The sequence below is a fragment of the Cyanistes caeruleus genome, unplaced genomic scaffold (assembly GCF_971803275.1).
Source record: "Cyanistes caeruleus unplaced genomic scaffold, bCyaCae1.hap1.1 HAP1_SCAFFOLD_89, whole genome shotgun sequence".
Lineage (NCBI taxonomy): Eukaryota > Metazoa > Chordata > Aves > Passeriformes > Paridae > Cyanistes > Cyanistes caeruleus.
Genome location: NW_028255894.1, coordinates 881,076 through 908,883, shown reverse-complemented (window position 1 = coordinate 908,883; position 27,808 = coordinate 881,076). Strand labels below are relative to the sequence as shown.

General features: G+C 51.1%; 4 protein-coding genes across 7 annotated transcripts in view; 3 read left to right on the top strand and 1 right to left on the bottom strand.

The window, feature by feature from the left end:
* Positions 1-15,800, top strand: part of LOC147646634 (uncharacterized) — a 272,424-nt gene extending 256,624 nt beyond the window's left edge. Inside the window, exon 5 of the mRNA XM_086873203.1 lies at positions 15,381-15,800. The gene's annotated coding sequence lies outside the window, so the exon portion shown is untranslated. The remainder of the gene's footprint in view (positions 1-15,380) is intronic.
* The window catches only part of LOC147646628 (maestro heat-like repeat-containing protein family member 7), a 170,475-nt gene that overhangs the window by 23,729 nt on the left and 118,938 nt on the right, over positions 1-27,808 (bottom strand). The window lies entirely within an intron of this gene.
* The window catches only part of LOC147646629 (maestro heat-like repeat-containing protein family member 7), a 237,373-nt gene that overhangs the window by 107,818 nt on the left and 101,747 nt on the right, over positions 1-27,808 (top strand). The window lies entirely within an intron of this gene.
* On the top strand, positions 154-15,800 carry LOC147646633 (uncharacterized). Its single transcript, XM_086873199.1, has 4 exons — positions 154-269; positions 9,899-10,052; positions 13,583-13,661; positions 13,848-15,800. The coding sequence occupies exons 3-4, from the start codon at positions 13,610-13,612 to the stop codon at positions 14,936-14,938; spliced, it is 1,143 nt and encodes a 380-aa protein (XP_086729325.1). The 5' UTR covers positions 154-269; positions 9,899-10,052; positions 13,583-13,609; the 3' UTR covers positions 14,939-15,800.

Here is a 27,808-nt window from a genome sequence, read left to right as displayed (position 1 = left end):
GACATTTTTAATGATTTTGTGGGATGTTTCTGGGATTTGGTGAGGTTTGGAGACATTTATGGATTGGCTGCTGCTGCCGTCACTCGTGGCTCTGGCGCGCGCTGATTGGGCAGAGCGGGGACAAGCCCGGCCCCGCTGGCGCCCCCAGGGCGGCCGTGGGGCAGGAGAGCCGCCATTGCCGGAGCGTCTGTGCGGGCCCGGCAGCGGCGGCAGCGGCCGGAGCCCGGTGAGGCGGCGGCGGAGCTCGGAGGCGGCCCCAGCCATCGCAGGTGGGAGCCGCGCTCGGTTCTGCGGGGGCTCGGGGCTCGCTGCGGGCCCGGGAGGGGGCGGCGGGGGGCTGTGGCGGGTGGCTTGTGCCGTGGCCGGCCCGTGTTGGCCCTGGCGTGAGGGCGCTGCGGGAGCGGCTGCCCGCGGTCTCCTTCCCGCTGGGGCCTCGGCAGGAGCCGGTGCCGGAGCAGCGCTGGCTCGTCCCGCTTCGTGTCGGTAGCCCGGAGGTGGCTGCGCTGTGCCCGGGGCTGGGCGGGAAAATTCCCGGCGCCAGAGGTTTGTGTGGCCAAAGGAGCCCGAGGAGCGGTGTGAGAGTGACTTTATTGCTGCCCAAAGGGAGAGGCCGTGGGGCATTTGCCGTGCGCTCTCTCCAGCTGCTGGAGGACGCGGCCTCGTTTTTGTCCTGATTTTCCCGGCCGCGTGTCCCTGTCCCTTTCCCCACTGGCGGAGGTGCTTGGAAGGTTCAGACTTCCCCATCTGCCTCCTGCATGTCCCGGTTAATATGTACCCACCACTGTTGTATAACATCCGATATTGATGGCTCTGTTAAGTCTTTGTTCTTCTGGAAGTTCAGGAATTTAGCGGGACTTTGTCAGAGCAGCGGTCCTTGCCAATTGGTAACATTTTCTGAAACTGAGGCTTTTTCCCATTGCTTCCTTATGTGCAAGTCCGTGGCCCTATCTGCAAGCAGATTCACTCATTGACTCTGTTTTTTCTTCCTGGTTGTTCTTTGATTTTGGGATTGCTCTCGGTGCCCTCATTCTCTGTCCTTTTGTAGCCGTTTGTGGCTCAGGAGGCCTGGCTGCCCCCTGCATCCCCTTGCTCAGCTGCTGAATGAGCTGCACTCAGCAAGGTGTGTGCATGGTGAAAAGATGAGAGTTGCTGTAGAACGTAAGAGGAGAAACTGCATTTGTTTAACCCATGGTCTGCCAGGGAACCACAAAAAAGTTGCCCGTTCCCATCCTTTCCACATTTGGACCGGTACATTACATTTTTCTTATACCCTTTGTTATCTGTTTCTCCACTTTTCCTCTGTGATCTATTTGCCAACAGCAGTTTGAGTCATTTAACTTTCCACAAACTCTGTCTCCTTTTCCTGCTAAAGGATAATCTGACTCCATCCCATGGTGATATGTGTTCCTCATCTGAGTGGATTGGTTGGGAAGAAAGTCAGAAGCTTGAGCTGTCTGGTTGGGTATTATTTTGAAGACATCCTGTAATGTAATTATGCCATGGAAATGATAAATGGTTTCTGTGGCTCCTGATATGAATTTGTTAGGGTTCCCAGGGCCTGGTCCATGGTGTTGCAGGATTTGTTCTGGTGGCCGTTCATCTTTTCCCCATTTTTGGGTGCTCCCTCCAGCCAGGGCTGCATCAATTTTTGGCTTTTCTCTAATTAAATCAGCACATACTTGGATTCCAAACTGGTTTCCCTGAACTTGTGGTAGCAAAAAAACCCCAGTGCTCTAATTCACCCTGGATAACATAGAAAGTGAGAGCACAAGTTGAGGTGGGGAGTGGGATGATTCTCCCCCATTTTTTATAGTGAAGTTTTCACAACAATCTCCATTTGCCATTTTCCTTTTCAACTTAACCAATTTCTGCTGCAGAGTCAGATATCCTCACTATGGGCTCTGCCTTTAGCTGTGCAAATTCTGCCTGTGCCCCCAGGCAGAGCTTGGGCTGAGGGGCAGAGGAATTCAGCCCAATTCCTCCCCCAGGCAGGAAGACCCTGGTACATTGTCCAGGCTTTGCCCCTGGGGTGTTAATTTGCATTTCTAAAGCTCCTGTCCTGGCTGCCTGGAATGAAGCTTCTCTTCCAGGGCAGCCACAATCTGGTTTTTTGGGGTTTTTTGAACAATTTTCTATTAACTGTTTACCTTTTAAAGGGCCTCTTTTCAAACTCTTCTACTTTTCAAAATGCAGCTTAAAGGTGAACATGGGAAAACCCATACCATAATTTTGTCATCACTAAGAGCCATGCACAAACATAAAAACAAAAATTAGAAAGCAATCAAATGTTTTATTTTTCTTCTCCTCTGACTAAAAACTGATTCTCACACCCCTGGCCCAAACAGAACTGACACTATAAAATAATTATTACAAAAAATTATTCTAATGGTGTAATCCATTCACTGAAACTGTGAAAAGCAAAAACTCTCCAAAACGTCTTTAGAAAAATAAGGCATTACTTGATTCTGAACAGAATCATTTCAACCACACACAGTCTGCATGTGCAGAGAAAATCATTCCATGACATGTGAGTTTTACTAGATGTTTCCTAAACTTTATACAGTCTGAACCCATAGAAATCCATTGGTTTAGTGTTCATTGTTTCCAAGTTGTGGAGCCCTTAGTGTTTGGTTTCCTGTTGCACCCGGATTTCTGTGCCTCTGATGTGAATTAGGTCTGCACTCCTGGATTTCCTGCTCAGCCTTTTCCAGACCAGGTGTCTCCAGCTGTGCCAGGGCAGTGTCTGGGGTAGATGTTGGTTGATGTTTGCTGTGGGGCCTTGATGTTTTGTTGATGGTCGTTGTCTTTGTGGGAATCTTTTGGGCTCTTCCCAGTCTTTTGAGATGTTAAGCTCATCTCTGCTGAATGGTGGAACATCCTGTAAAAAAAACCTTTAAAATTCCTTTCCCCACGGCAAATGCAAACCAAGCCTGACTGGAGAAATCAAATAAAAAATAATTTTACACCTGGTCTATTTTCCAATACTCTAATCCCAGGCAGCCCAGAGTGTGAGTGTAATTGAGAGCCAGAGTGGAATTCTCCCGGTGCCTTCCCCAGCAGCTGTGGCGAGGGCAGGCACAGAAAGCCCTGAAGCTCCAGCAGTGCCAGCCAGGATTGTCCCGCAGGGGCTGGAGATGCCAAAGGAGGGTGCCCAGGCCGAGGATTTCAGCAGAGGATCTGTGGGCAGGCCCAGGGGCTTCCCCCGCTGGGGAGCCCTGGCTGCTGCTGCCTTGCCTTCAGTGCAGGCTCAGGGGCGGCTCCCATCCTCCTGCTGCAGCCGGGAAATCCAAATCTGCGGGGCTGCAGAGCCCTTGAGCCGAGGCTGAGGGGTCCCCCTGTGTTCAGCTGTGCTGGGGCTGTTTCTGTGCTCAGGGACACTTGGAATGGGCCGTGCCACTTGGCCACCAGAGCTGCTTCTTTCCACTGCTTCGGCAGGACCCGATGTCCTGCTTGGGTGTGTCGTAGTAGAGATGGACAATGACACCTGTTTCTTCTTCCACCATAGCCAAAGCTTTATTGCACACAGCTTATATTTACATGGTTATCAGAAGGCACCGTGCTTAATTCCAGTTGGTTGGGAACTCAGTTCACTGGTTGGTAATGGTGAGTGTACACGTCAATCCAAACTTTTCTCTCTAACAATGTTTTCATACTTTTTCTACTGATTCCCATGGGACAGATCCCTTGTTACTACAGGTGCACTTGTTTTTCTCCCCAAGAATAGTTTGTTATGTTAACAAACTTTTCATTCTCAAGATGTTTTTGCATGAGAACTTATCAGGCCAGCTGCTAGCTACACTAAGCCCACGTAACAAGTCCTAAACCATGGTTTTCCAAGTCCTTTCTTTTGTAAGGTTTTACCTTCATGTGACAGGGTGTTGTGGACAGCAAAGTCCAAAGGTGGGTGTGTCTCAAATCTCTCCCAGCCTGGGTCTGGATCTCTCTCAATTCAATGCAGGCATGGGTTTCTTCCCAGCCCCCTCTCCAGGCTGTTTAAACAGGAGGCTTGGTTAAACCCTTCCCCTGTCCTCAATTCTAAATCCTCCTGTGCCACTGAACAAGTTTCATACTGCAGTCACCGAGCTCTGCTCATCCATTTAGGGGCTCTGTTGGGGTACGTGGGAGAAGGTGAGGAGGGGTCCCCGGGGGTCGTGTCCCCCCCCCGGGAGCGCCTGTGACTCCCCCATGTCCCCCCCATGCCGGGCTCACCCCCTTTTGTCTCTGCCAGAGCTCCTGACCCAGCTCCTGCTGTGCCCTGGGAGGGGCTTTGGGGAGCCCCCCTGGGACCCCCTTGGATCCCCATTCCTGGGCCCTGGGACCCCCCCGCATCTCCTTGCCCAGCTCCGGGACCCCCTGCACCCCCTTCTCCTGCACCAACAGCGCCCTGCACCCCCTTTCCCGGGGATCCTCCCCTGGCAGCCCCTGGATCCCCCGGTTCCGTCAGCCCGGGGACCCCCGGAGCCCCATTCCCGGCCATCCCGGGGCACCGCACCCCCAGGCCTCCCTTTCCAGGGAAAGCCGAGCTGGGCACGGGGCTCTCCAGCCGCTCTGGCATTTCTGATCACCCAAAGGAGAGGGAGAGAGCAGCAGAGAGAGAGAGAAGGAGATTGGGAATCGGGGCTCGGGCTCCCAGCGCCCGCTCCTGCTCCGCCGGGGCTGGGGAGCCGCAGCCGCAGGAAAAATGGGATCCGCGGATGCCGGGGCTTCCCCCGCTTTGGGCCGAAGCCGGCGGGTTCCAGGCAGAGTTTGAGCGCAGGGCCCGGGAGTTCAGCCCAGTTTGTCCCGGGGGTCCCGCAGTGCGCGGCCGAGGAGGGTCCCGGGGGATCCCGGGAGGGGATCCAGGGGAATTCCCTGGAATTGCCCCGTCCCCTCCCCCCGCGCTCCCTCGGGCACTTTCGCTTCCGCCTTGGCCGCCCTGCGCCGCCGGGATCTGCCCGGCGACCGGTGACGTCACTGCAGCCTCGGGCTGCCACTGGCGGGCAGCAAAGAGCGGCGCCAATGGCGGGGCCGGAGGCGGCTCTGAGGGCGGGGCCGGGGCTGTCGGCGGGGCCGCAGCGGAGCAGCGCGATGGCTCCTGCGCTGGGGCCGGGGGCGCTCCCGGGGGGCGGCGAGAGGTGAGGGGGACCCCGGCACCGGGACTCTTTGATCGCCCATTCCGGAGCGCTGAGGGGCCCCCAAACCCCCATTCCTGGCCGCCGCCATCCCACCGAACCCCCATTCCCGGCCGTGGGTCCCACCCTGCACCCCCTTATCCGGCACCAGGAACGCCTGCACCCCTTTCCCGGCCATCCCGCCTCCCGCAGCCCCCAGAGCCCCCTTCTCCTTGACCCATTTACCCCCCGGACCCCTATTCCTGCCTCTCCCAGCAGCCAGCCCCTCCTTTCCTCAGCACTCAGGACACCCGGGACCCCTATTCCCAGCCATCCCGGCTTTCCCTGCCCTGTCCTGGCAATGGGGACAGCGGGGACCCTTGGAGCTCCCTTTCCTGGGTACAGGAACGCCCTGAACTCCAGCCATGCCACATCTAGCCAGCCCTAGCCTCCCCTCTTGTCACTCCTGGCATCCCCAAATGCCCTTCCCGGCTCTCCCCGTTCCCCCTTTCCTTCAGCCGTGACCCCCCCGATCCCAAATCTCCAAATGTCCCCCCAGTTCTCCTCTCCCTGCGTTCCCTGCACGCGGCGCTGTCGGAGCCCGGCCCGGGCTTCCCGCAGTCCATGTCCATGGGGTCCCTGGCTGGGATCCCCTTCCAGCGCCACCGCAGCGAGCGGGGCCGGGCGGAGCCGAGCCGGGATCTTGGGATAGCCAGGGCTGGGATCTTGGGATAGCCAGAGCTGGGATATTGGGATAGCCAGAGCTGGGATATTGGGATAGCCAGAGCTGGGATCTTGGGATAGCCCGGGCTGGGATATTGGGATAGCCAGGGCTGGGATATTGGGATAGCCAGGGCTGGGATATTGGGATAGCCAGAGCTGGGATATTGGGATAGCCAGGGCTGGGATATTGGGATAGCCAGAGCTGGGATATTGGGATAGCCAGGGCTGGGATATTGGGATAGCCAGGGCTGGGATATTGGGATAGCCAGAGCTGGGATATTGGGATAGCCAGGGCTGGGATATTGGGATAGCCAGGGCTGGGATATTGGGATAGCCAGGGCTGGGATATTGGGATAGCCAGGGCTGGGATATTGGGATAGCCAGGGCTGGGATATTGGGATAGCCAGAGCTGGGATCTTGGGATAGCCAGAGCTGGGATCTTGGGATAGCCAGGGCTGGGATATTGGGATAGCCAGGGCTGGGATATTGGGATAGCCAGAGTCGGCACAAGGAGCGGCACCGGCACGGGGCCAGCGGGGAGCTGCAGATGCTGCAGCAGCGGCACAGCCAGAGCGGGGCTGAGCGGGGGGAGCCGGGGCTGGGGGATCTGTGGGGCTGCGATGGCAACTGTGGCACCGCCATGGGGATCCCTGAGATCCAGGCTGAGGGATTAACAAATTCCCTGGCTCACAGCTGCAGGGAATGTCTCTGGAAATGTGTCAGATATGGGCGGGAGGCGCTGGAGTGTAAAGGTGGGGAGGGCAGAATTCCCATGGGAATATGGGAATGGGAATGTGGGATTTGGGAGGGCAAAATTTGGGAACGTGGGAATTCTCATGCAAATTCCATGGATGGATTTCAGACATCCCATTCCCGTGAGATCTCCATGCATGGATCCTGCTGCTGTCCCATTCCCAAGGGAATTCTGTGAATGGACCTCACTGCCATGCCATTCCCATGGAATTCCATGGGCAGATCTCCCCATCCCGCAGCCATGAGAGCCCCAATCCGGTTCCCCTCCATACCCATCCTGGGGGTTGCCCTGGTCCTTGCCCTCCCCACCCCCCACAAGACTCCTGGGGGTCTCCCCCAGGACCCATCCAGCCCCCCTAAACTCTTCCTGGGTCCCCTCTCATCCCCCGATAACTGGAATTCCTGGAAGTCCCCCCGTATCCCCTCCCCCAGGACTTTGGGGGTCCCACCCAACCTGTCCCTGCACCCCCAGATTTCTTCCACAGCCCCCCTGTGATGGTGGAGGGTGGGGGCCGAGTGCTGGTGCCCCCCTGCCTGCAGCAGATCCAGCGGTGAGGGCAGTTCGGGGGGTCCCTCAGCATTTGGGGTCCCTGGGATTTGGGGTGACCCCCCGGGCCCCCCAGGATCTCCCTGAACACGCTGACGCTGCCCGTGCGCAGTGAGAAGGTTCAAACCCGGCACGGGGTCCCCAGCACTGCCCCCCGCATGGCCCAGGTACCCCCAAACCTGCCGAGAACCCCCAAACCCCCTGGGACACCCCAACCTCCCCTGATCCCAAACACATTCCTGGATACTCCAAAAACTCCCTAAAACCGCAAAACCCGATACAGACATTGAGAAGGTTCATACCTGGCATGGGGTCCCCATCTCCATCACCAGCAGGTTCCCCAAAACAGCCTTGGGACCCCCAGTTCCACCCCCGGGATCGCCCAAATTCCCCCATTGCGACCCCTGTAAACCCCCTTTGAGAACTTCCAAAAAACCATTGTGGCCCCCAAACACCCAGAACTTTCAAAAACCCCCAGGAAACGCTCACAAAGGTTTATACCCCGCATGGAGACCCCATCACCTTCATCGGCATCACCCAGGTACCCTCAAACCCCTCCCGGGACCCCCAACCCCTCCCGGGCTCCACTGCCGGAACCAACGGGAGCGGTGTTGCCCTTTTAAGAGGAGTTACAGTGGGACCCGACAACACCGGGGGCCCTTAAAGCGGCCATGGTAGAGAGAACCCCCAAAATCCACCCTGGGGGACAAAACATCCCCTACAGGGGCTTGGGGTGGGGACACCCCTAAAAATGTCACTTAAAGCCGTCATGATCCCCCCTCAAAAGGGGTTTGTGGGGCTGCGGCCGCACAAACACCCTAAAATGGGGAGGAAAAAACACCCCTGTAGTGGTGGGATCCCCCCGAAAAAACCTGAAAAAGAGAAAAACTCCTCTTGAGAGGGGCCTGAAGACCCTGGAAGAGGGACAAGATCCCCTCCTGTGCTGGGGCCTCCCCGAGCCGGGAACTCTCCCGTTCCTGCTCTCGGGGGAGCCCCGAACGACGGCGGCTCCTGGGCTGAGCCCCCCTCAGCCGGGGCTGCGGGGGGAACTGGGGGGGCTGGGACGGGGCCTGGGGCTCCTGGGGTGAACTGGGGGACCCTCAGTGCTCCCACCTCCCCCTGTTCCCCTGTCCCGCCCCGTTCCCATTGTTCCCCCAAAGCTCCGCTGCCCCCAGCTCGGTTTGGGGGGGACCCAGCCCTTTCCCATCGTGTCCCGGCCCGGCCCCGCTCACCCGAGGGCTCCGAACCACGCCCAGGGACAGAGGAGGGACAGAGGAGGAGGAAGAGGAGGGACAGAGGGGGAGGAAGAGGAGGGACAGAGGAGGAGGAAGAGGAGGGACAGAGGAGGAGGAAGAGGAGGGACAGAGGGGGAGGAAGAGGAGGGACAGAGGAGGAGGAAGAGGAGGGACAGAGGAGGAGGAAGAGGAGGAGCAGGAGGAGGAAGAGCTGGAGCAGGCAGAGGAGGCTCCACCTGCGCTCCCCGCTCTCTGCATCTGCAGCTCCTTCGGGACCATCGCCCCCCATCCCGCAGGTGCCCGGGGAGGGGGAGCTCGCCCCAAATACCCCGGGGCTCCCTGGCTTTGGGGTTTTTGGGGGGGATGTTTGGGGATGGCAGGGCTCCAGAGCCGAGCCGCAGATGCCCCTCGGGGGCACCCCGGGGGTCCCCGGGAGGTGTTTTTGGGGGGTCCCGGTGGCGGTGGCGGCAGAGCCCCGGCAAAGGGGCCGGGGGGATGCGGGTCCGGCATGGCCGGGAAAGGGGTTCGGGGCTCCCGGTGCCGGCAGTGGCTGCTCCCAGCATTGCCCAGTTGCTCCCCACGTGTGGCTCCAGTTTCCTGTGAGCCCCACGATAAGCCAAATCACTCCCAGTCATTCCCTATTAGAGTACAATTTGTCTCCATTTTATCCCATTTTCCACATTTTTATCCCATTTTTGCTCTATTTTTTCTAATTTTATCCCATTTTCATAATTATTTTCCCAATTTTTATCCTATTTTTTTATTTTTCCCCATTTTTTCCCTGTTTTTTTCCTTTTCCTTTCCATTTCTCCCTTTTTTATCTCATTTTTCCTCATTTTTTTCCCAGTTTTTATGATTTTTTTTTTTATTTTTACTCCATTTTTACTCAAATTATTCCACAGGTTTTCCTATTTTACCCATTTTTTTCCATTTTTAATCTGTTTTTTCCCCATTTCCCCATTTTACCATATTTTTGCTCAATTTTTCCCCAGTTTTTTCCCCATGTTCTCTCCTGTTTTCCCCATTTTCTTCCATTTTTCTCCCATTTTTGCCTCATTTTTACCATTTTTATTCCCATTTTTACCCCAGTTTTCCCCATTATTTCCCCATTTTTATCCTGATTTTATCTCATTTTTCCACAATTTTATCCTAATTTTCTTCCATTTCTTTCTCCATTTCGTTTTTCTAAATTTTTCCTCCATTTCCATCCCATTATCCCAAATTTTTCCCTATTTTTATCCAATGTTTTCCCATTTTTTCCCCCCATTTTGGCTCCATTTCTCCCCATTTTCCTCCATTTTTCCTGTCATTTTTCTCACTTTTCCCCCATATTTTTGTAGTTTTCTCTAACTTTGCCCCATTCTTCCTCCATTTCTATCCTATTTTCTCCATTTCCTCCTATCTTCCCCTTTTAATTATCCCAAAAATTGAAATTTGGGGAAAAAAAATAGAAATTTTGGTGGGAAAAAAGGGTACTTTGGTGGCAAAATTCCATGAATTTAAATCACAGCTTTTCCATGATTTTTCCATGATTTTTCCATGATTTCCAGCCAGAAGGAGGTGTGGGATTCATCCAAACATTCTGGAAGCTGGAAGAGGACCAAGCCATCAGTCTTCCAAAAAACCTGGAGTAGCTCATCTGCAATTCCACCTTTGCCCACTCCCCGGATTCTCAGGTCTGGAAATTCTTCCACAACCTCCCAGGCAGGCAATTCTCAAAATTCCATGGAAAAATTAAATAGGTGGACTTCATCCTGTTTTTTTCCTGATTTTTCCCATTTTTTTCCCAGTTTATGTCCCCTTTTTTTTCTGTTTTTTCCTGATTTTCCAGATTATTTTCCTCTTTCTTTTCCTCACTTTTTCCTGATTTTTTCCAATATTTTCCCATTATTTTCCCATTTTTTTCTCTTCTTTTTTCCCCATTTTTCCTGATTTTCCCCTCTTTTTTTCCCTATTTTTTTCCTGTTTTTTTCCAGTTCTTTCTTAAATTTTCCTGATTTTTTCCTGATTTCCCCTGATTTTTCTCTCTTCCCAAGTTTTTCTGGATTTTCCCCTACTTTTTCTTAAGTTTTCCCCTGTTTTTCTGTTTTTTCCCTGATTTTCCCACAATTTTTTTCATTCTTTTTTCTGATTTTTCCACTTTTTATTTGCTTTTTCTTTTTCTGATTTTTCTCTCATTTTTCATAATTTTTTTCAAATTTTTTTCCATTTTTTTCCTGATTTTTCCCTATGATTTGTCCGAATTTCCCCCCATTTTTTCCTAATTTTTCCTGACTTTTGCCTGTTTTTTCCTAAATATTTCCTGGCTTTTTCCCAATTTTTTCCCATTTTTTTGTGGGTTTTTTTTCCCCGTTTTCTTTTCCTTATTTTTTTCCCTGATTTTTTCCTTAATTTTTCCCAAATTTTTCCCAGTCTTCTTCCTCTTTCTTTTCCTCATTTTTCCCCATTTTTTCACTGTTTTTTCCCCCATTTTTTCCTGATTTTTCCCTCTTCTTTTCCCAATTGTTTCGTGGTTAGTCCCAAATATTTTTACAGTTTTTCCCTGATTTTTTCCCTTTATTTTCTAGTTTTTTTCATTATTTTTCCTGATTTCTTTTCCCTGATATTTTCTCTTTTTTTCCTGATTTTTTTTCAGATTTTCCTCAATTTTTTCTAAAAATTTTCCTTGATTTTTGCAGTTTTTCCCATTTTTTTGTCCATTTTTTCCCCTGATTTTTCCCTTTTCCTTTCCCAAATTTTTCTGGTTTTCCCAGTTTTTTCCTGATTCTTTTTCATTGTTTTTTTATTATTTTTTTCCAGATTTTTTTATCCTTTTCCTGTATTTTTTTCTCTTATTTCCTTTGATTTTTCTTATTTTTTCACAATTTTTTTTTCTGATTTTTTCCAACATTTTTCTCAAGTATTTCTGTTTGTTCTTTGATTTTTTCAATTTTTTTCCTGATTTTTCCCAGGGATTTTTGTCTTTTTTTTCCTGATATTTTCCCTTATTTTTATCAAATTTTCCTCAATTTTTTTCATGTTTTTCCCATTTTTTCCTTCTTTTTCCTGATATTTCCCTCTTCTTTTCTCAAATTTTTCCTAGCGTTCTCCCAATTTCTTCTCAAATTTCCCTGCTTTTTCCTGGGTTTTTTCCAATTTTTTTTAACTATTTCCCATTTTTTTCTAGATTTTATTCCTCTTTATTTTCTTGATTTTTTCCTGACCTTTTCCAGTTATTTCCCAGTTTTCTTCCTAGTTTTCCCCATATTTTTCCTATATTTTTCCTGTGTTTTCCTGATTTTTCCCTATTTTCCTATTTTTTCCTGATTTTTTCCCCATTTTTTTCTGATTTTTTTCCTGATTTTTCCCAGGTTTTTTGCACTTTCTTTTCCTGATTTTTTTCCTTGATTTTACACAATTTTTTCTTCAGTTTCCTCTTTTTTTCCCAAATTTTTCCTGGTTTTCCCCTTTTTTTTGTCATTTTTCACAAATTTTTCACAAATTTTTCCTGATTTTTCCCTAATTTTTTTGGATTTCACACTGATATTTTTCTGTTTTTTCCCTGAATTTTCCTTTCCATTTTCCTTGAATTTATCCTGGGGTTTTTTTCATTTTTTCCCCAATTTTCCAGTTTCCTTCGCACTCAGATTATCATCCCAGTCACTCCCAGTCTGATCCCAGTAACTCCCAGTCTAATCCCAGTCACTCCCAGTATGAGGCCAGTGGCCCCCAGTTGCTCCCTGGCAGTGCCAGTGTGACCCCAGCAGCCTCCAGTGTGATCCCTGGGACTCCCTGTCTCTCCCAGTATATCCCAGTCAGCCCCAGCATGCTCCCAGTCATTCCCAGCTCCTCCCAGTTGCTCTCAGCATGATCCCAGTTGTTCCCAGCCACTCCCAGTCAATCCCAGTATGATTCCAGTCACCCTCAGTGGGATCCCAGTCTCAGCCAGCAGGGATCCAGCTGCTCCCACTGTGATCCCAGTATGATCCCAGTTGAGTATGATCCCAGAATAGTTGTAATTCTTCCCAGTTCCTACCGGTGTGATCCCAGTTGTCCCTGGAATAGTCCCAGCCCATCTCAGCACGGTTCCACTCACTCCCCGTTTCTCCCAGTGTGGTTCCAGCTGTTCCCAGTATGGTCACAGACACTCCCAGTATATCCCATGTGCCCTCAGCATTCTTGTGCTCATTCCCAGTCATTCCCAGTTGCCCCAGTAAGGTTCCAGTTACCCCAGTCCAAACCAGTCCCTGCCAGTGCTGCCACTCCTGGGATCCCCCAGCCCTCTCTGTGTTCCCCCCTCCCACATCTCCCCAGAGGAGCCCCAAGGGCTGGCAGTCCCCAGCCAGGGTCCCCAGCCAGCCCCAGGTTGGATCTGCAGCCCCCAATTTTCCCAGTTTCCCTCTCCTTTTCCCCGGGCCGGGTTCCCCCCGTCCCCAGCGGGTGGGAGCAGCGGAGAGCCCCGCGCTGCCCATCCCGACCTGTCCCAGCTCCATCCCTGCTCCTGCCGTGGGCTGTGAGGGGTTTGGGAACGGGGCACCGAGGGTGTCACTGCTCCTGAGGGAGGAGGAGGAGGGATGGAAGAGGAGGGATGAAGAAGGAGAGAGAGAAGGGTTGGAAGTAGGAGAAGGAGGTGGGGTTATGGAGGAAGAGGAGGAGGAAGGATGGAAGGGGAGGAGAGGGAGGAAGAGGAGGGACAAAGGAGGATCAGGGAAAGGAGAAGGAACCACAAGGTCGAGCACTCCTTGAATTCATAGCCCCCTCCTGTGGGATCATCACCCACCATCCCACAGGTGATGGGGGAGTGGGAGCTTTGCCCGGATATCCTGGGGGGGTCCCTGGGTTGGGTTTATTTTGCGGGCGGGGAATGTTTGGAGAATGTGGAACTCCAAAGCTGAGCGAAAAATCCTACTTGGGGGGACATTGGGGGGGTCTCACCATCCCTAAGTGGGGAAATGGAAACAGGGGGAACTTTTCGGATTCCTGGCACTCCCAGCAGCCTGGGGATGGTAGGGACCGAGCAGACAGGTTGTCCCCAGTACAAGCTTGACTCCCAGCAGCTGGGACAGGGGGGAACCCCTGAACCCCAAACAGGAGAGACTAGAGATGGGGAACTCCTGGGAGGCATTTTCAGAGCTGAATCTTGGTATTTTTTGGAGGTTTTACGGACCCCAGATGTCCGGTGACTTCTAGAGACGAGCTTGGACAGAGGGACCTGCAAACTCAATGTCCTCATCCCTTGTATTTCCCCAAACCAGGATTTCCCATTCCCAAACCTTGGCCAGATGGAGAAGGAGGCTACGAGGAAGAGGAAGATGCCCCAGGACACCCAGGCAGGTGAGGAGGAAGTCAGTGCCCCTTTCCCCCTCTCTCCTGCTCCATCTCCCAGCCCAGCCTGGCCCCCGGCTGCAGGACAACCCCGCTGCCGACGCCGTCCTGCCGGGGACGCACTGGAGGGATCTCCTTCCCCTTCCCTCTGGCACGGAGGCAAATCCCATCCTCTCCTTGTCCTTCCTCCCCCAGACAAGGAGCTGAGGATGGAGACCAGGGAGGACAAATCCCCGCAGCAGAACCTCATGGAAGAAGCTGTTTTGAGTGGCTCCACAGCACAGGAATTCAACAGGGAAGAAAAGCCATGGAGATCCCACAGGAGGAGGGGCTCCAAACCCATCCCAGGGTGCTCTGAGGAGGAAAGACCCACCCTGTTCCGGGAAGGCGGGCAGAGATCCAGCCAGGGCTCTGAGTTGGTGGTCCATGAGCAGCCTCAGGATGGGGAGAAGCCCTACAAGTGCTTGGAGTGTGGGAAGAGCTTCAGACAGAGCAACAGCCTGATCCGCCACCAGATGATCCACACTGGGGAATGGGCCTACGAGTGTGGGCAATGTGGGAATGGCTTCTACTGCAGCTCCCACCTCATCATCCACCAGCGCATCCACAGTGGGGAGAGGCCCTACGAGTGTCCTGAGTGTGGGAAGAGGTTTCAGACCAGCTCCAGTCTCCTCCAGCACCAGCGGATTCACATGGATGAGAGGCCCTTCCGCTGCCCTGACTGTGGGGAGGGCTTCAAGCAAAACTCCCACCTCATCACCCACCGGCGCATCCACACTGGGGAGAGGCCCTACGAGTGTGGGGAATGTGGGAAGAGCTTCAGACAGAGCTCCAGCCTGATCAGCCACCAGAGAACCCACACTGGGGAACGTCCCTATGAGTGTGAGGAATGTGGGATGACCTACAGCCGGAGGTCCCAACTGATCATCCACCAGATGATCCACACTGGGGAGAGGCCCTACGAGTGTGGGCAATGTGGGAATGGCTTCTACTGCAGCTCCCACCTCATCATCCACCAGCGCATCCACACTGGGGAGAGGCCCTACGAGTGTCCTGAGTGTGGGAAGAGGTTTCAGACCAGCTCCCATCTCCTCCAGCACCAGCTGATTCACACAGATGAGAGGCCCTTCCACTGCCCTGACTGCAGGAAGGGCTTCAAGGACAACTCCAACCTCATCAGGCACCGGCGCATCCACACTGGGGAGAGGCCCTACGAGTGTCCCCAGTGTGGGAAGAGCTTTACCCAGAGCTCTAACTTGACCCAGCACCAACGGATGCACCGGTAAGGGAAGCCCTGTGAGTGCCCCAAGTGCAGGAAGGTGTCCATGTGCTGCTCCAGCTCCATCCCCCATCAGAGGACCCACGTTGGGCAGCACCTGATGACCCACGTTCCCAGTGATCTGTGTTGGGAAGACACTGAGCTGGTGGTCATTTTGATTTGGCCCTAATTTTCTTTTGATTCATCTTCATCCCTTTAAAATAGACAAAATTGGGGTAAAAGTCTACAGATTCATCAAAGGCATCTAAAACATCTCTTCTACTAGTGCTTGAAGGGAATCTGGTATTCAGGGAGATAATGGAAAGGGTTTTGGGGGTATTTGGTATATTTGTCTCCATCTCTTGGCACTCAAGGAGATGAGCGAGTTCTATCTGTCACCTCAAAACCACTCAGTGCCATTGAAATCTACTCAATCCCACCCAAAATTACTGGATTCCACAGTCCCTCAGGGTGTGTTGCCTTAAATTTTAGCTTTCATATTTTTCAAATTCTGCACTGCCTAGGTTTGTAGTTTTGAACTTCCTATTAAGTGCTAGTGAGCTCTCTTCAGAGAGTAGGTAGACAAAACAATTCCTTTTCTAGCTTGATACCAAGGACAATTGTTACAAGTTCCATGCCCAGAAGCATGAACAAGGGTGGACTGAAGAGAGAAAACAAGGATGGGACTTCCTCATCTGAAGCTGTAATTGGACAATGAATCCAAATATGCAGATGGACCTAAACTTCTGAAAATGTGAGACCTCATGATCACTTGTCCATTTTTGTGACCATTTCTGGTCCATCTTGGGTGTAGCCCTGTCCAGGTTCTTGTACTGCCCAAGGTGTATCCTCTAAGGCCTTTTAATAAACTTTATTCTTAACTCTGTGCAGCCTCTGTTCTAGGCCAGCTTTCTAAAGGCATCAGGTGGAATGGGGTTGGAAGGGGACGGGGTGAAGTGGGATGGAAATCAGGTGAGTTGAGAATGGCATTGGATGGGGCAGGATAGGTGGGATAGAGTTTGGGAGGTGTGAAATGAGGGAAATTGGTCTTGGGAAGGGGGTCTTGATGTCCAGCAGGGATGGGATGGGTTGGGGTTTGGATTGGGGAGGTGGGGTGGGGTCTGCAATGAGACAGCCAAAGTTTGGGGATGATGAAGGGAGGGGGAGCCCATTATTGAATGAGTTTTTGGATATTCAACATTCCTGAAGAGATTTTGGGGCATCTCACATTTCTGAGGCGCTTTTGGGGCACTCCCCAGCTCTTGGGATGTTCCTGAGAGCAGCTCCATGGAGCCCCATTGCCAGGGCTGGTTGCCATGGGCTCAAGCTCAGAGCTGTAGCCAGAGTGCGTTGCCTCAGCGCTGGAGAGCAGAGAAATGATGAATGGCCCCAGACATCTCCAGGGTGTGTTTGGGGGCAGAGCAAGTTCTGCCTGTGTGGGGCGGTCACTGCCCCAGCCCAGCCACTGCAGCCTCTGCTCCAGCCCCAAAGTGGCTGCCAAGCCCCTGGCACCCCAAAAACCCCAGCTGGGAGAGGGAGCAGAGCAGGTGAGGCTGTGACACGTGTGTGACACTGACATGTGCCACAGCCCTGGAGCTCACAGCAGCTGAGATGGCGCTGGATCCAAGGCTGACTGTGGATCTCTGTCCCTCTCTCGCTTCTCCTGACTTCAGTTTTCAAAATCTGGATAGCTTGAAGTTGGATGGGTTGGACGAGTTGGCTCAGTCAGTGCTTGTTGCAGTGTGTTTATTTTGTTCTGATTATTAAGTGAATGGTTTGTTCCTGTTGTTATCCCCCTATGATTGTGTAATGGTTTTGCCCTCCTGTCAGTTTTTGTAAACCCCTCCCCTTTTTCCTGAACCTTCCTTGTCCATCACCTTTAGCCTGCCCCTGGTCCCTGTCATTCAATGTAAACCCAACCCTTTGTTCCAGCAAGTTCCCTGCCTTTCATCCCCTACTCGAAGCCCCATTGGCTTTGCGACTGCCACCCCTCACAAATGTTACCCCTATTGGCTCCTAATATTGTGAACCCTCCTCCCGACTCCTCCCATACTGTATTCCCATTGGTCCTTGGTTTGTACCCTCCCCTCTTTAAATTGCAGAGCACAGGAGTGCTCAGGGCTCAGAGTCCTTGGGTCCCTGTGTGTCTTTCCAGCCCTCGTCCTGTCACGGCTCCTTTCCCTCAATAAATCCTGTTCCTGGAAAGCTGCTTGGACTCTGGGTCTCCTCCATCTCCTCACTGAAGCCCACGACGCTAAGATCCGCAGAGCCTTGAGTGGCGGAGAGGCTCTGAAGGTTCGGTCTGGGGAAAACAGCTCCCAGACCGTTCGTTCCCCACTCCTGGCGCTGCCAGCGGCCAGTGAGCAGAGCTAGCCCAGGTGTGAAGGGCCGCGGCGGGCAGCGTCAGGCCATGGCCGAGGGGGCCTGGACCCACCCGGAGCTCCTCCCGGAGCCCAGCGGACTCCAGCTCAGCGGGGGCCGGCAACGGGGCACGGCTTAGGCTCGGCAAGGTGTGAGCAGCCGTGGTCCGGCCCAGCCTCAGCCGGGGTCCCGCAGCCTCCCGTCCCCACCCGGTCACTGCTGGGGCCAGCCCGGCCCCGCCAGGCCGAGCCTGTGCGATTCAGCCCTTCTGGGACACAGGGCCAGAAAGACTTCAGCCCTGAAGCAGCAGGCTTTGAGTTCAAGCCTTGGGAAGCACTTGCCAAAGGCTTGATGGCAATTCATACGTTCATCAAGTCACCCCACTGAAAGTTATGTTTCTAGAATCTTCCCGTATCTCTCCCTTGATTGGTTGCAATTCGTCGCAGTATTTTGCATCTTTCTAACCCCAGTCTGTGTCTGGACCCATGCCCTCAGACTGCGCTCTCACACCTCCCCTAGATATTGTTGTGTCTGCCCCTAGGCCTGGTCTTTGAACTTTGCTCCTGTGCTGCGCAGGCTTTATGGGCCTCATCCCTACTTGATTTTCCTATTCCAGTTGGTTTTGGGGACTCCAGTGAACCCGCTCCTTTAATTTCCTCCTCGGTTGCCTGGGTGTCAGGGGACCCTGAAGCTTTAAGGATTGTTGTGGCCACTGTCAGCACGACTGCAAGGGCCGCAGTGCAGCGGGGCCCGGCCCGACCGGCAGCCGGGTACCTCCTCAAAGGTGGAAGCAAGAGAGAGATTTCCCGGGCTTGCCTGTCTGCAAAATGTCAATCTCACCGAGGTGGATCCAGCTTTTTAAATGCTTTAATAGGTAGTCAGTTCCCACAGCTAGCCAGCTCTTGGATTTTGCTTGGCACAGGGGCAGCTCTTGCTTAGCAGCTCCTCTCAGTAAAATCATTTCCATGGGGGGCTTCTTCCCTGCTCACCAAATAGCAATTCATGCAAAAGCAGCACAAACTGTTCTTCCTGTCCTCCTATCTTTGCCAGAGAGTGCCTTTCAAAGGGATAATAATTGGGAGGGAGGGGGTTTACATTTTCCATTGCAAAGGAGCCTCCTGCCTCCCTTAGCAGGCCCCTGTCTTTCAAATGAAGACACACACGGTCTCCTTTTGCGCCTTCACTTGGCCCCAGCCACTCCTGATCATTTGAAGGAGCGGCTCAGAAGAAGGGGCTGCAATCCCCCAAGGCCTGGGCTGCTCCAGGCCGCTCCTGGTGCCTTGGGCTGTTGAAGGGGTGCCGGGGTGGCCTTTGTGACACAGGCACGGGGTGCCGGGGTGGCCTTTGTGACACAGGCACAGGGTGCCGGGGTGGCCTTTGTGACACAGGCACGGTGCGTCAGGGGCCGTGGTGACGCGGGACCTTGCGGTGCCCAAAGTCCATTGTGACATGGCAGAGCCCCGCCCCGGCTGGGGGGTATATAAAGGGCTTGTGGGGCCTGGGTCAGTCCCAGGACAGTGGCTGTGTCCAGGTACCTGTGTGCGCCAGAGGACTGCAGGCACAGAGGAGGAGAAGGCGAAGCCCAAGTCCCAGCCCCCCAGGCCCTGGCCCGGCTCACAGAGAGCCCAGGCCTTGAGGGAGCAGCAGGAGGAGGCTGAGAGGGCAAGCAGAGGGAGGAGAGGAGCCGTGGAGTCCTGCGCTGAGGAAGAGCCAGAGCTCTGCCGAGGAGAAATGAACAAGTTCCAGCAAGGGACTCCAGGGGAAGCCTGCACTGAGCCACAGCTGTCCCCAGGAGAAGCCCAGAGCTGCCAGGAGCTCTCTGAGTGGGATGAAGGCCTTGAGCAAGAGCTGGTCCAAGTATGGGGGAGCTACTGGCATTTCTGGGACTGGGATGAGGGCAGGGAGCAAGAGCCCTCCCCAGTTGTCTCCGAGTGGGATGAGTGCAGGGAGCAGGAGCCGTGGCAGGCGGACAGCGATCACTGTCAGGAATTCTCAGATTGGGAAGAATCTCCTGAGCAGCGGCTGTCCCCAGGAGAAGGCACGAGCCACGGGGCACTCTTGGGCTGGGAAGCTTGCCGCAAGCAAGAGCTGTGCCAGGATGGCCAGGAGGTGCCTGGAGGCAAAGCAAAGAGAAAATCCTCCAGGTCCAGCTGGGATGATGACAGTGATGGAGAGCTGGCTCAGGACAGCAGGGAATACTGCGACATCCTGTGCAGCCAGCTCAAGGCCTGGCAGCGGGAGGACGATGACTGGGATGAGGTGAGCGTCCTGGAGCTGCACGAGGAAGGAGAAGAGGCCAGGCAGCAGAGACTGGCAGATTTAGCCCAAGAGGGAATCCTGCTGCCTGTCCCTCGAGAAGCTTGGGTGGAGTGCCAGGAGCCCGAGCTGTGCCCGCAAGAGCAACTCTGTGCCGGGCCTGGCCCTCTGGCAGTTCAAGCCACGGTGGAAGATGTCTCTTCTCCTGGGCAGCTGCTTCCCCACAGGAAAGGCCGCTCGCTCTTGAGGCGGGCACTGCGGGTACTGCGGGGGCTGCGGGGGCTGTGGGTGCTGCAGGGGCTACAGGGGCTGTTCCACTGCCCCTGCCTGGCGGCACAGCCACAGGATCAGCGCCCGCTGCCAGCAGCACCGGGCTGCAGATGGCGGCTGCCCCGCGGCCTGCCCGGCGCCCCGAGGGAGCTGCACGGGCTGCCCCGGCCTGCGCTGGCCCTGCGTGCTGAGTCGGCCCCGGCCGCTCTGCGGCACCCCCGGGGCGGCTCCCCGAGGGCACATGGCAGCCCAAAGCGGCACCCGAAGGGGGACCCTCACTGCCGGGGCTCAGCGCCGCATCCCGGCCCATCGTCCGGCCGGGAAGGCACCTGGAAAGTCATCGGCTCCCAGCGGCAGCCTGGCACCGCCAGCGGCACCCCTGCACCGGGTCCCCGAGGGCCACAGCCACACGGCTCTTGGCCCTTTGCAGGGACACTGGCTCCAGCTCCTCCCTGCTGGACTCCAAGGCCATTTCCTCTCCTCCGGAAAGGACTCCATGCTGATCCTGGGGCACTTTGGCCATGAGGAATGGACACAGACAGGAGGTGTTGCTCCCAGGACACGACGGCGGCCTGCTGGACTGCAACACACACAATTCTAACGAAAGAAAAGAAAGTTGTGTTTAGGAAGTAGTTGTAGGAAAGAAAAAAACCCCAACCCCCCCCCCCCCCCCCAAATCTGCATAAGACCCTCCAGAAACCAAAAAATGATAAAGAATAAGAATAGGAATATTAGGAAGAAGAGGTAGAAGCTGAAGTAGATGAAGACGTAGTAGTACTTAAAACATGGAAAATTAAGAATAAGAATAAAATGTTGGAGTCTGGAATACAGAGTGTGTGCCCTTGTTTCTGACACTTAGTTATAAGATCCAGGTGTAAGTTCCCCCAGGCAGGGCAGGTCCCTGGGTGCTGCCCCTGGCCCAGATATTTTTCAGATGGAAAAACTATCAGAGGTAAGGTTTTAGAAGACAAAATGTCTTCCCTGCTGACAGCACCGTAAGGAATAGCCGCAGGGCAGAGTTTTAAAAACAGAGGTTGTCTTGACCTCTCTACAGCCTTGCATGGTGCTCAGCATGATAGATCAGGGGAAAAATATTATAGTGGGTCAGACACATCACAACAGCACCCCTGATTTTTCCATGGTTCTGGATGACAAGAACTAGGATACTGCATTTAATGTGACTACAAGAAGGGTTTGGAAAGACAGAGCTCAGAAAAGAGCAACAAAATAATTAAGGGACTAGAGGAATTTACCCATGAGAAAGATTAAAAGAACTAAATCAATATGTCTAGTTTGGCTAAGTGATAACTAAGGAGAGGCATTTCAACCATCTACAGATGTTTGACTGACACACACACACCCTAGGGAAGGAAAGGAATTACTTAGCAGGAAACAAGCAGGCATATCAGGGAGTAATGGAATGAAATTAAGAAAGAGAAAACTGCGGAATTTAAGGCAAATCCTCCTGACAATGGGTTCTAATAGTCTGTAGAAAACATACCAGCATATGTGCAACATATGGGAACAGTCTTGAATTGATAAGGAGGGGGACTTAACTGATTTGATGGGCCTTTCCAGTCTCAAATATTTATGATTCTATAATTAAGCATTATTAAATTTAATGACATGTGCCATTTTGTTTTCAGCAAGTTCTGACTGTTGCCTCAGGTCATAAGTGTGCAATTATTTCCTAACTAAAGGTCTTACTTTTTTACTCATGAATCCTTATGAAATTAACTAGGCTGGTCTGCTATTTCTTTTTTTTCTTAAATTGAATTTCTATTAATGCATTTTCTCTTATTTCCAAGCAGCAGCTCTCTCCCTCAGTTAACAACTCACAATTCCCTCTTTATGCAAGGCAAGCCTGCACACTTACAGCTTCGTGGCTCGGTGCCTGAACCTGCTCAGCCTCAGGTTGAATGCCTGCTGTGTTCAAGGGAGCTGCTGCTCCCAAGCCCAGATGAGCACAGGGGCTCTTCTTCCTCTGAGGATGAACTGCGTGCAACAAAGGGGAAAAAAAAAAAAAAAAAAAGTTAGATGATATTTTCAGCTAAGAGCTGTTTACAGAGCTTTGAAAGCAGATCACGGCCAGGTGAAAAGCTTCATGTCACCGCTCACCCCTGTGTCACAGCACCACTCAGCAAATGAAAACAGGTGTTTATGTGCTATTGCCCAAGCTCCTGGCCAGGATCACAGCTGGTGGGTAGCAAGTTTCCTCTATTTCTCTTTGGCAAACTCCTTGGTTTTGATGCACATGCCTGCTTGTGCCAAGATATATTCCAAAATATCCCCCCAAATGGGTACAAACCTAGGGAGTGATCAGGAGGTTGTGGTCTCATGTGAGCAGTCATTTTGGGGATCCAAATGGTTTGTTCTGCTCTGTCTCAGACAGTGTCTGCTGCCTGAGTGTGCTGCAGCTTTTGCTGATATTTTACCATTGCCCGTGTTACAAGCACAGCTCCTCAGGAAGGTTGATACAGCCTAATTCTTTATTACCTAATCTCTTATTAGGTGAATTATTACCTAAATCTATCTTTTGTCCAGGAAAGAGTGAAAGGCCATCTGTGATGCCTGCTGCTTTTGTGATACTTTCTTTCGGTTTCCCCCAGTAGTGCAGCTGCAGACTGGGCACGCTGTATCATCAATATCTGACACTCACACTCCCTTCACTCTTGACTACTTGCTTAAAGCTCCTCTCTTATTATGTGTGCTGGACCCCAGCCTCAGCCAGGGCAGTAAATGGCAGCAGTTTCACATCAGGATGTGGTGACAGCAGTGCCTGCAAACACTCTGCTGTAGCACTGGCAGCGTGGGCTCCCTCCTGAAGGACGAGATGGATCTTCCCCAGCCCCGACAGACAGAGTCCCCTCTTTGCTACCTGCCCCTGATCCTGAGCCCAGAGATGCTGTCTGCCAGCACGTGTGAGAGCTGGTTCTCTGAGGAGATCAGAGGATGTGAGAGCCTGGCAATTTCATCCCAGAGAAGTAAATCCTCGGTGAAAGAGGCTGCTGGCATTACAATATTCTCAGTGCTAATTACCAGAAATCTAGTTTCCAAATCTTTTCACTTTTAAGATACCACTGCAGCAATCAGGCTGAAGTGGGATAATTAAACGAAGCACTGTCTCCTCTCCCCTCCTCCCCCCATCACTCTGCAGCCCTGTCTGTCATTTCCCAGCACGGAATGGCTGAGATGTGGGAGGCTGATAGGAAAGCTCAGTATGTAAAATGCTGAGTGCATTTTACAGGAGGTGTGGCTTCAGCACAGCTTCCTCACTAGGAAAGAGCCACAAGGAGCCCTGGCTGCTCCTGTGGATGGTTTATCACTGAGCTGAGTCCAATCAAAAGTCAGTGAAAAAGATGTAGGCAAAGAAAGAGAAGAAGGAATGAGAATATTTTCCCCTTTTCCCAAAGCAAGAACAGGCAAAATCTCGCTCTCCTTTTGAAACCCACAGGTTGTGAATCCAGTTTTGGCAGCTGTGATAAATGTCCTGAAGCATCCAAATACTTGGGGCATAAGGAAAGGATTACTGCTTGTCAGAAGTTGTCTATCTTTTGAATATTCTGCCCAAAGCAGCAAAAAATTGAGTAACAACTTGGCACTGACAGCTCTTCCTTAAGATACAGCAACCTCAGCCATTGCCTTAGTCCACAGTCTTCTCTCTGTCTCCACGGCTTAATAAAACAACTTTAAATGTTGCAGTTTTGGTCTTAAACCAAGAAGAGGAATTGTTCTTTCACATTGTCGTGGTTTTAAAGCAGTAACTAAAAAATTACTAGAAAACTTCCTTATTTCTTGCTGTGAGATATGGGTTAGAGCAAGAGCAAAACAGGCTTAAAACTTAAAAGGAAATAAAGGAAGTTTATTAACAAAACTACAAGAATAGGAACACCAGAATAAACTTCCAGAAAACCCTTTTATCCCCCACTACCCAACCATTCCCTTGTTCACATGACAACATAGAGACAAAAAACTTTGGAACTTTGGTGTTTAAAACAGTCCCAATTCCTGCTAGAGTCTTTTCATCAGTCTTTGTAGAGAAACAGAAGTTTTCTTCTGCTAATCTATGGAGTTTCTCACAAGAAAACTATTTCTGTTACAGCTTTCTATTTCTCTGATGTCAGCTGCCCGGAAATCTGTCATCAGTTCTCTCCTCCCATTTGACATTGCTCTGAGGTGTGTTATGGGTCAAATGAGTCTAGGGATGTCATTTTTAAGGATTCAAAGGCAAAAGTTCTCTTCATGGGTTTTTGTGAGCCTCCCTGGAAACAGATTTTTTCCTCTTTGCCTCTCAAGGCTCCAAATCTTCAACTATTACTTCTCCCCTCTGTTCCAGCACCTCACTGTATCACAATTACTCTACCTTTTGCTCAAAATCCACACTTTGAACCACTCTATTCCTTCCAATATACTCTGAATTAAACAAGCTCTTTTTCAGAACACTATTGTCCATCTCCATAGCTTTAACAGAAAAATATTTCAGCTTAATTAAAGCATCTCTTTATTCTCTCTTCCCCATCTAAAACTTAACTCTTTTCTTCACTGTCTTTGATGGTTTTATGATGTCTTCTTCATGTTATCTCTCTCTTTCTCCTCCTTCTCTCTCTCTGGGAAAAAGGAGTAATCTGTCAGTCTCATCCAGGTAGTAAAAGAGTTAAAGTCTTGGAAAGCTGCAGATGTTCATGGTGTCAGGTTTCAGTTCAGCAGCAGAAACTGCAAACCAAGCCAGGCCGGCTCCGTTTCCCCCCTCCCCACCCTTTTTGCCCTTGTCCAGCCTGGAGGGGAGGGAGGAGGCTGAGACAGAGCCCTGTGACCTCGTCAGAAGCCAGAAACCAAAGAGAACAAAAGAACCCTGGCTTTACATCTTAAGGTGGTGTTCACAAGTTGATCTCACTTCTCAGTGGTTAAAACCACCACCAATTCTCAGAAATGACCAATAATTGGTCAGAGGAAAAACTCTTATCAGCCTCTCCCAGCTTCAACTTCCTCCCAGCTCCCGAACATATCTTAAAGGTAAAATCACCCCAGGACAACTGTGCATCTCAATACCCAGTTCCTGTAACTCTGCCCCTCTCTCGGAACCTTCATTAACAATCCAACAGAAAAATTCTCCGGACCGTGCATCTCAGTACTCAGCTCTCATAAAATCTACTCAGACTTTTCCTCCCTTCTCGGAAACTTAGTTAAAAAACCAACAGAAAATATGAATATGCAACAAACTTCAGAAGAAAGAAAAAACTGAGACTACACAGCCTCAAGCTGTAAAAACTGTATCAAAACTCATCTCTCCAAAAGACAGGCAGTGAACTTGGGGGAATCAGTGTGACAAAGGCTGGTTCAGAGTTCACCCAGCGCCGATCCTGAGCTCAAAGCTGACCGTGATTGTAGCTGTTTTCATAATTTGATTTTGCAAATTTTTCAATAAAATTGTTATTGATAAATTTGGCTGAATTTCATTTATTACAGTGTACATGCACCTCAGCTGGGTGTCATGGAGTTACTTTAAGGGAGTTGGAGTTGCTGGGAAGTGCTTGGAGTCTTTTCTCCTGACCAATTATCGGTCATTGCTGGGAATTGACAGCAGTTTAGGCCATTGAAAAGTGGGATCAACTTGTGAACCCTACCTTAAAATGTAAAAGCAGAGCTCTCTGGGTTCTCTTTGTTTTCTGGCTGTGGAGGGTGGCGGAGCTCCAGGCCTCCCGTCCCTGCCCAGGCCATGGGGCCAGGCGGGGATGGGGCCGGGCCTGCCCCGTCTCCCGGCCGGGAGATGGGGGGGGCCTGGGGAAGGTTTTCCTCGGGCCGGGCCGGGCCGAGCCGATCTCTGGCTCGGCTGCAGGTTTTGCTGTAACTAATTCACTAGAAACTGCCCAGTGAAGAAGGAGAGAGGCCCTGGACTTGCAGCGGGTTGGAGCAGAGACCACACGCTCCAGAGCAGCCATGAGGAACCTTCCATCGCAGACGGCTCCAGCTCCTGTTCGGCAGAGATCCCCAAACCATCTACAAAAGCCTGGGCAAGATTTTAACTCTTTCATTACCCAGATGAGACTTGCGGATTAATCTTTTTATCCAGAGAGAGAGAGAGAGAGAGATCAACATGAAAAGAGACTTTATAAACTACCAGTGACAGGAAAGAAAAGAAGCTTCAAGAAAGGTAGAGAATTAAGAAGATGCTTTAATTAAGCTGAAATATCTCCCTGTTAAAACTATGGAGATGGACAATGAAGTCTTGAAAAGAACTCCTTTAATTCATGATATAAGATCTAGAGAGGAATAGTGTTCGAAGTGTAAATTTGAGTAAAGAGTAATTATAGTATAGTGAAGTACTGGGAGATTAAAAGCCTTGAGAGGCCATGAGAAAACTGTTGAGAGATTTGAAGCCCTGAGAGGCCATGAGAAAACTGTTTTCTGGTGAAGCTCACAGAAACAGATGAAGAAGACTTTTTTTGCCTTTGAATAACTTATCCTTAAAAATGCTATCTCTAGACTCATGGCCCATACATACTTCAGAGTGATGTGAAAATGGGAGGAGTGAACTCTAATAATAGCAGCTCTGAGCAGCTAACATTAGGGCAATAGAAAACTATAACAAAAATAGTTTTCTTGTGAGAAACTCCATAAATTAACAGGAAGAAACTTCTGTTTCTCTATAAAGATTGGTAAAAAGACTAGCAAGAATTAGGACTGTTTTAACCATCAGAGTTCCAGAGTTTTTGTCTCTGTTGTCATGTGAACAAGGGAATAGTGGGTAGATAGGGGATGGAAAGGTTTTTCTAGAAGTTTATTCTGGTGTTCTTATTATTGTGGTTTGTCAATAAACTTTCTTTTTTTTCCCTTTTAAGTTGTATGCCTGTTTTGCTCTTATTCTAATCCGTATCTCACAGCAAGAAGTAAGTAATTTTCTTAGTTAGTGGTTTAAAACCACGACATATAGTTATATTCTGTTTTAATCAAAGGTCTTATTTGGGAGCAATAGTTCTCACCACAATTTTTTACCAAATGTAATTCTGCTTGAGGATATATGTGATTTATCTGAGGAGTTTCTTTTTCCAACGACTCCTTAAAGGAATCAGCAGACTGTGAATTTTTGGCACACTCCTCACTCAGAGCAGTTCGTAAGAAATTAATTTCATTTTTCAAACTTTCAACTAAATTTTGTAGGTATTGTATAATTACATTCTCTTCCTGCCTTCGTCTCGTGCGAGCCTCTACAGCTGACGTAAGGCAAGCTCCCAATACAGAACAAATTATGGTTTTATTACGGCCAAATTTGAACTTTGCCTCATGTTGCAGGGAGCAAATTCTATCAGTTACATTTTCCAGGTTGAACCAATTATTTTGAGCCCATTCTTCCCCAGCTGGGGAGGGCTTAGCATTGTGTTTTGCTAACAAAGCAATGAATGCAGCTTTATCTTTTATACTAGAGTTTTCAGAGTGTTCACTCATGTTTGTGTGTGTGAAGGGTTCAGTACCACTACAGGGAGGTAAGACTTAAGTTACGCACAGACGCAGCCTTTGCCATGTCACCCTTCGCGTCCCTGTATGGATGAAGAGACAAAATCTGCTTGGGAGGAACCCCTTTATGTTAAAATTCAAGTTGTCTCTTCACTACACCAAGCAGTCAAAATTCATCAAAAACACATAACAGTACACAGAACCACCACAGGGAGGTAAAACTCAGTCACACTACATCAGACGCAGCCAACGCTGCGTTCCCCCCTGCCGTGGGTGGAGAGACCAAATATGCTTGGGAGGCACCCCTTTATGTCAAAATTCAGGTTGTCTCTCCGCTACACCAAGCAGTCAGCATATAAAAAACCAGTAAGTCCCACCTTTTGTACTCAAAGATCCCGTGTAAAATTCTGAAGACAGAGCCCTCAAATGAGTGTAGGGGTGCTTTTCACCTGGGCGTGTGCAGTTTGCGAGAAATTCGAGTCGCCTCCCTTGCTTTCTAGACACTGCTCACCAGCGTGGCAGGCTAGGGGCGGCTGAAGCAAAACGTCCTTCCCCTGAT

Excerpts from the sequence above, each read along its gene's own strand:
- LOC147646633 (XM_086873199.1), top strand. The coding sequence starts at position 13,610 with ATGGAGAAGGAGGCTACGAGGAAGAGGAAGATGCCCCAGGACACCCAG. Across the intron at positions 13,662-13,847 it reads GCCCCAGGACACCCAGGCAG|ACAAGGAGCTGAGGATGGAG; the intron begins GTGAGGAGGAAG and ends TTCCTCCCCCAG.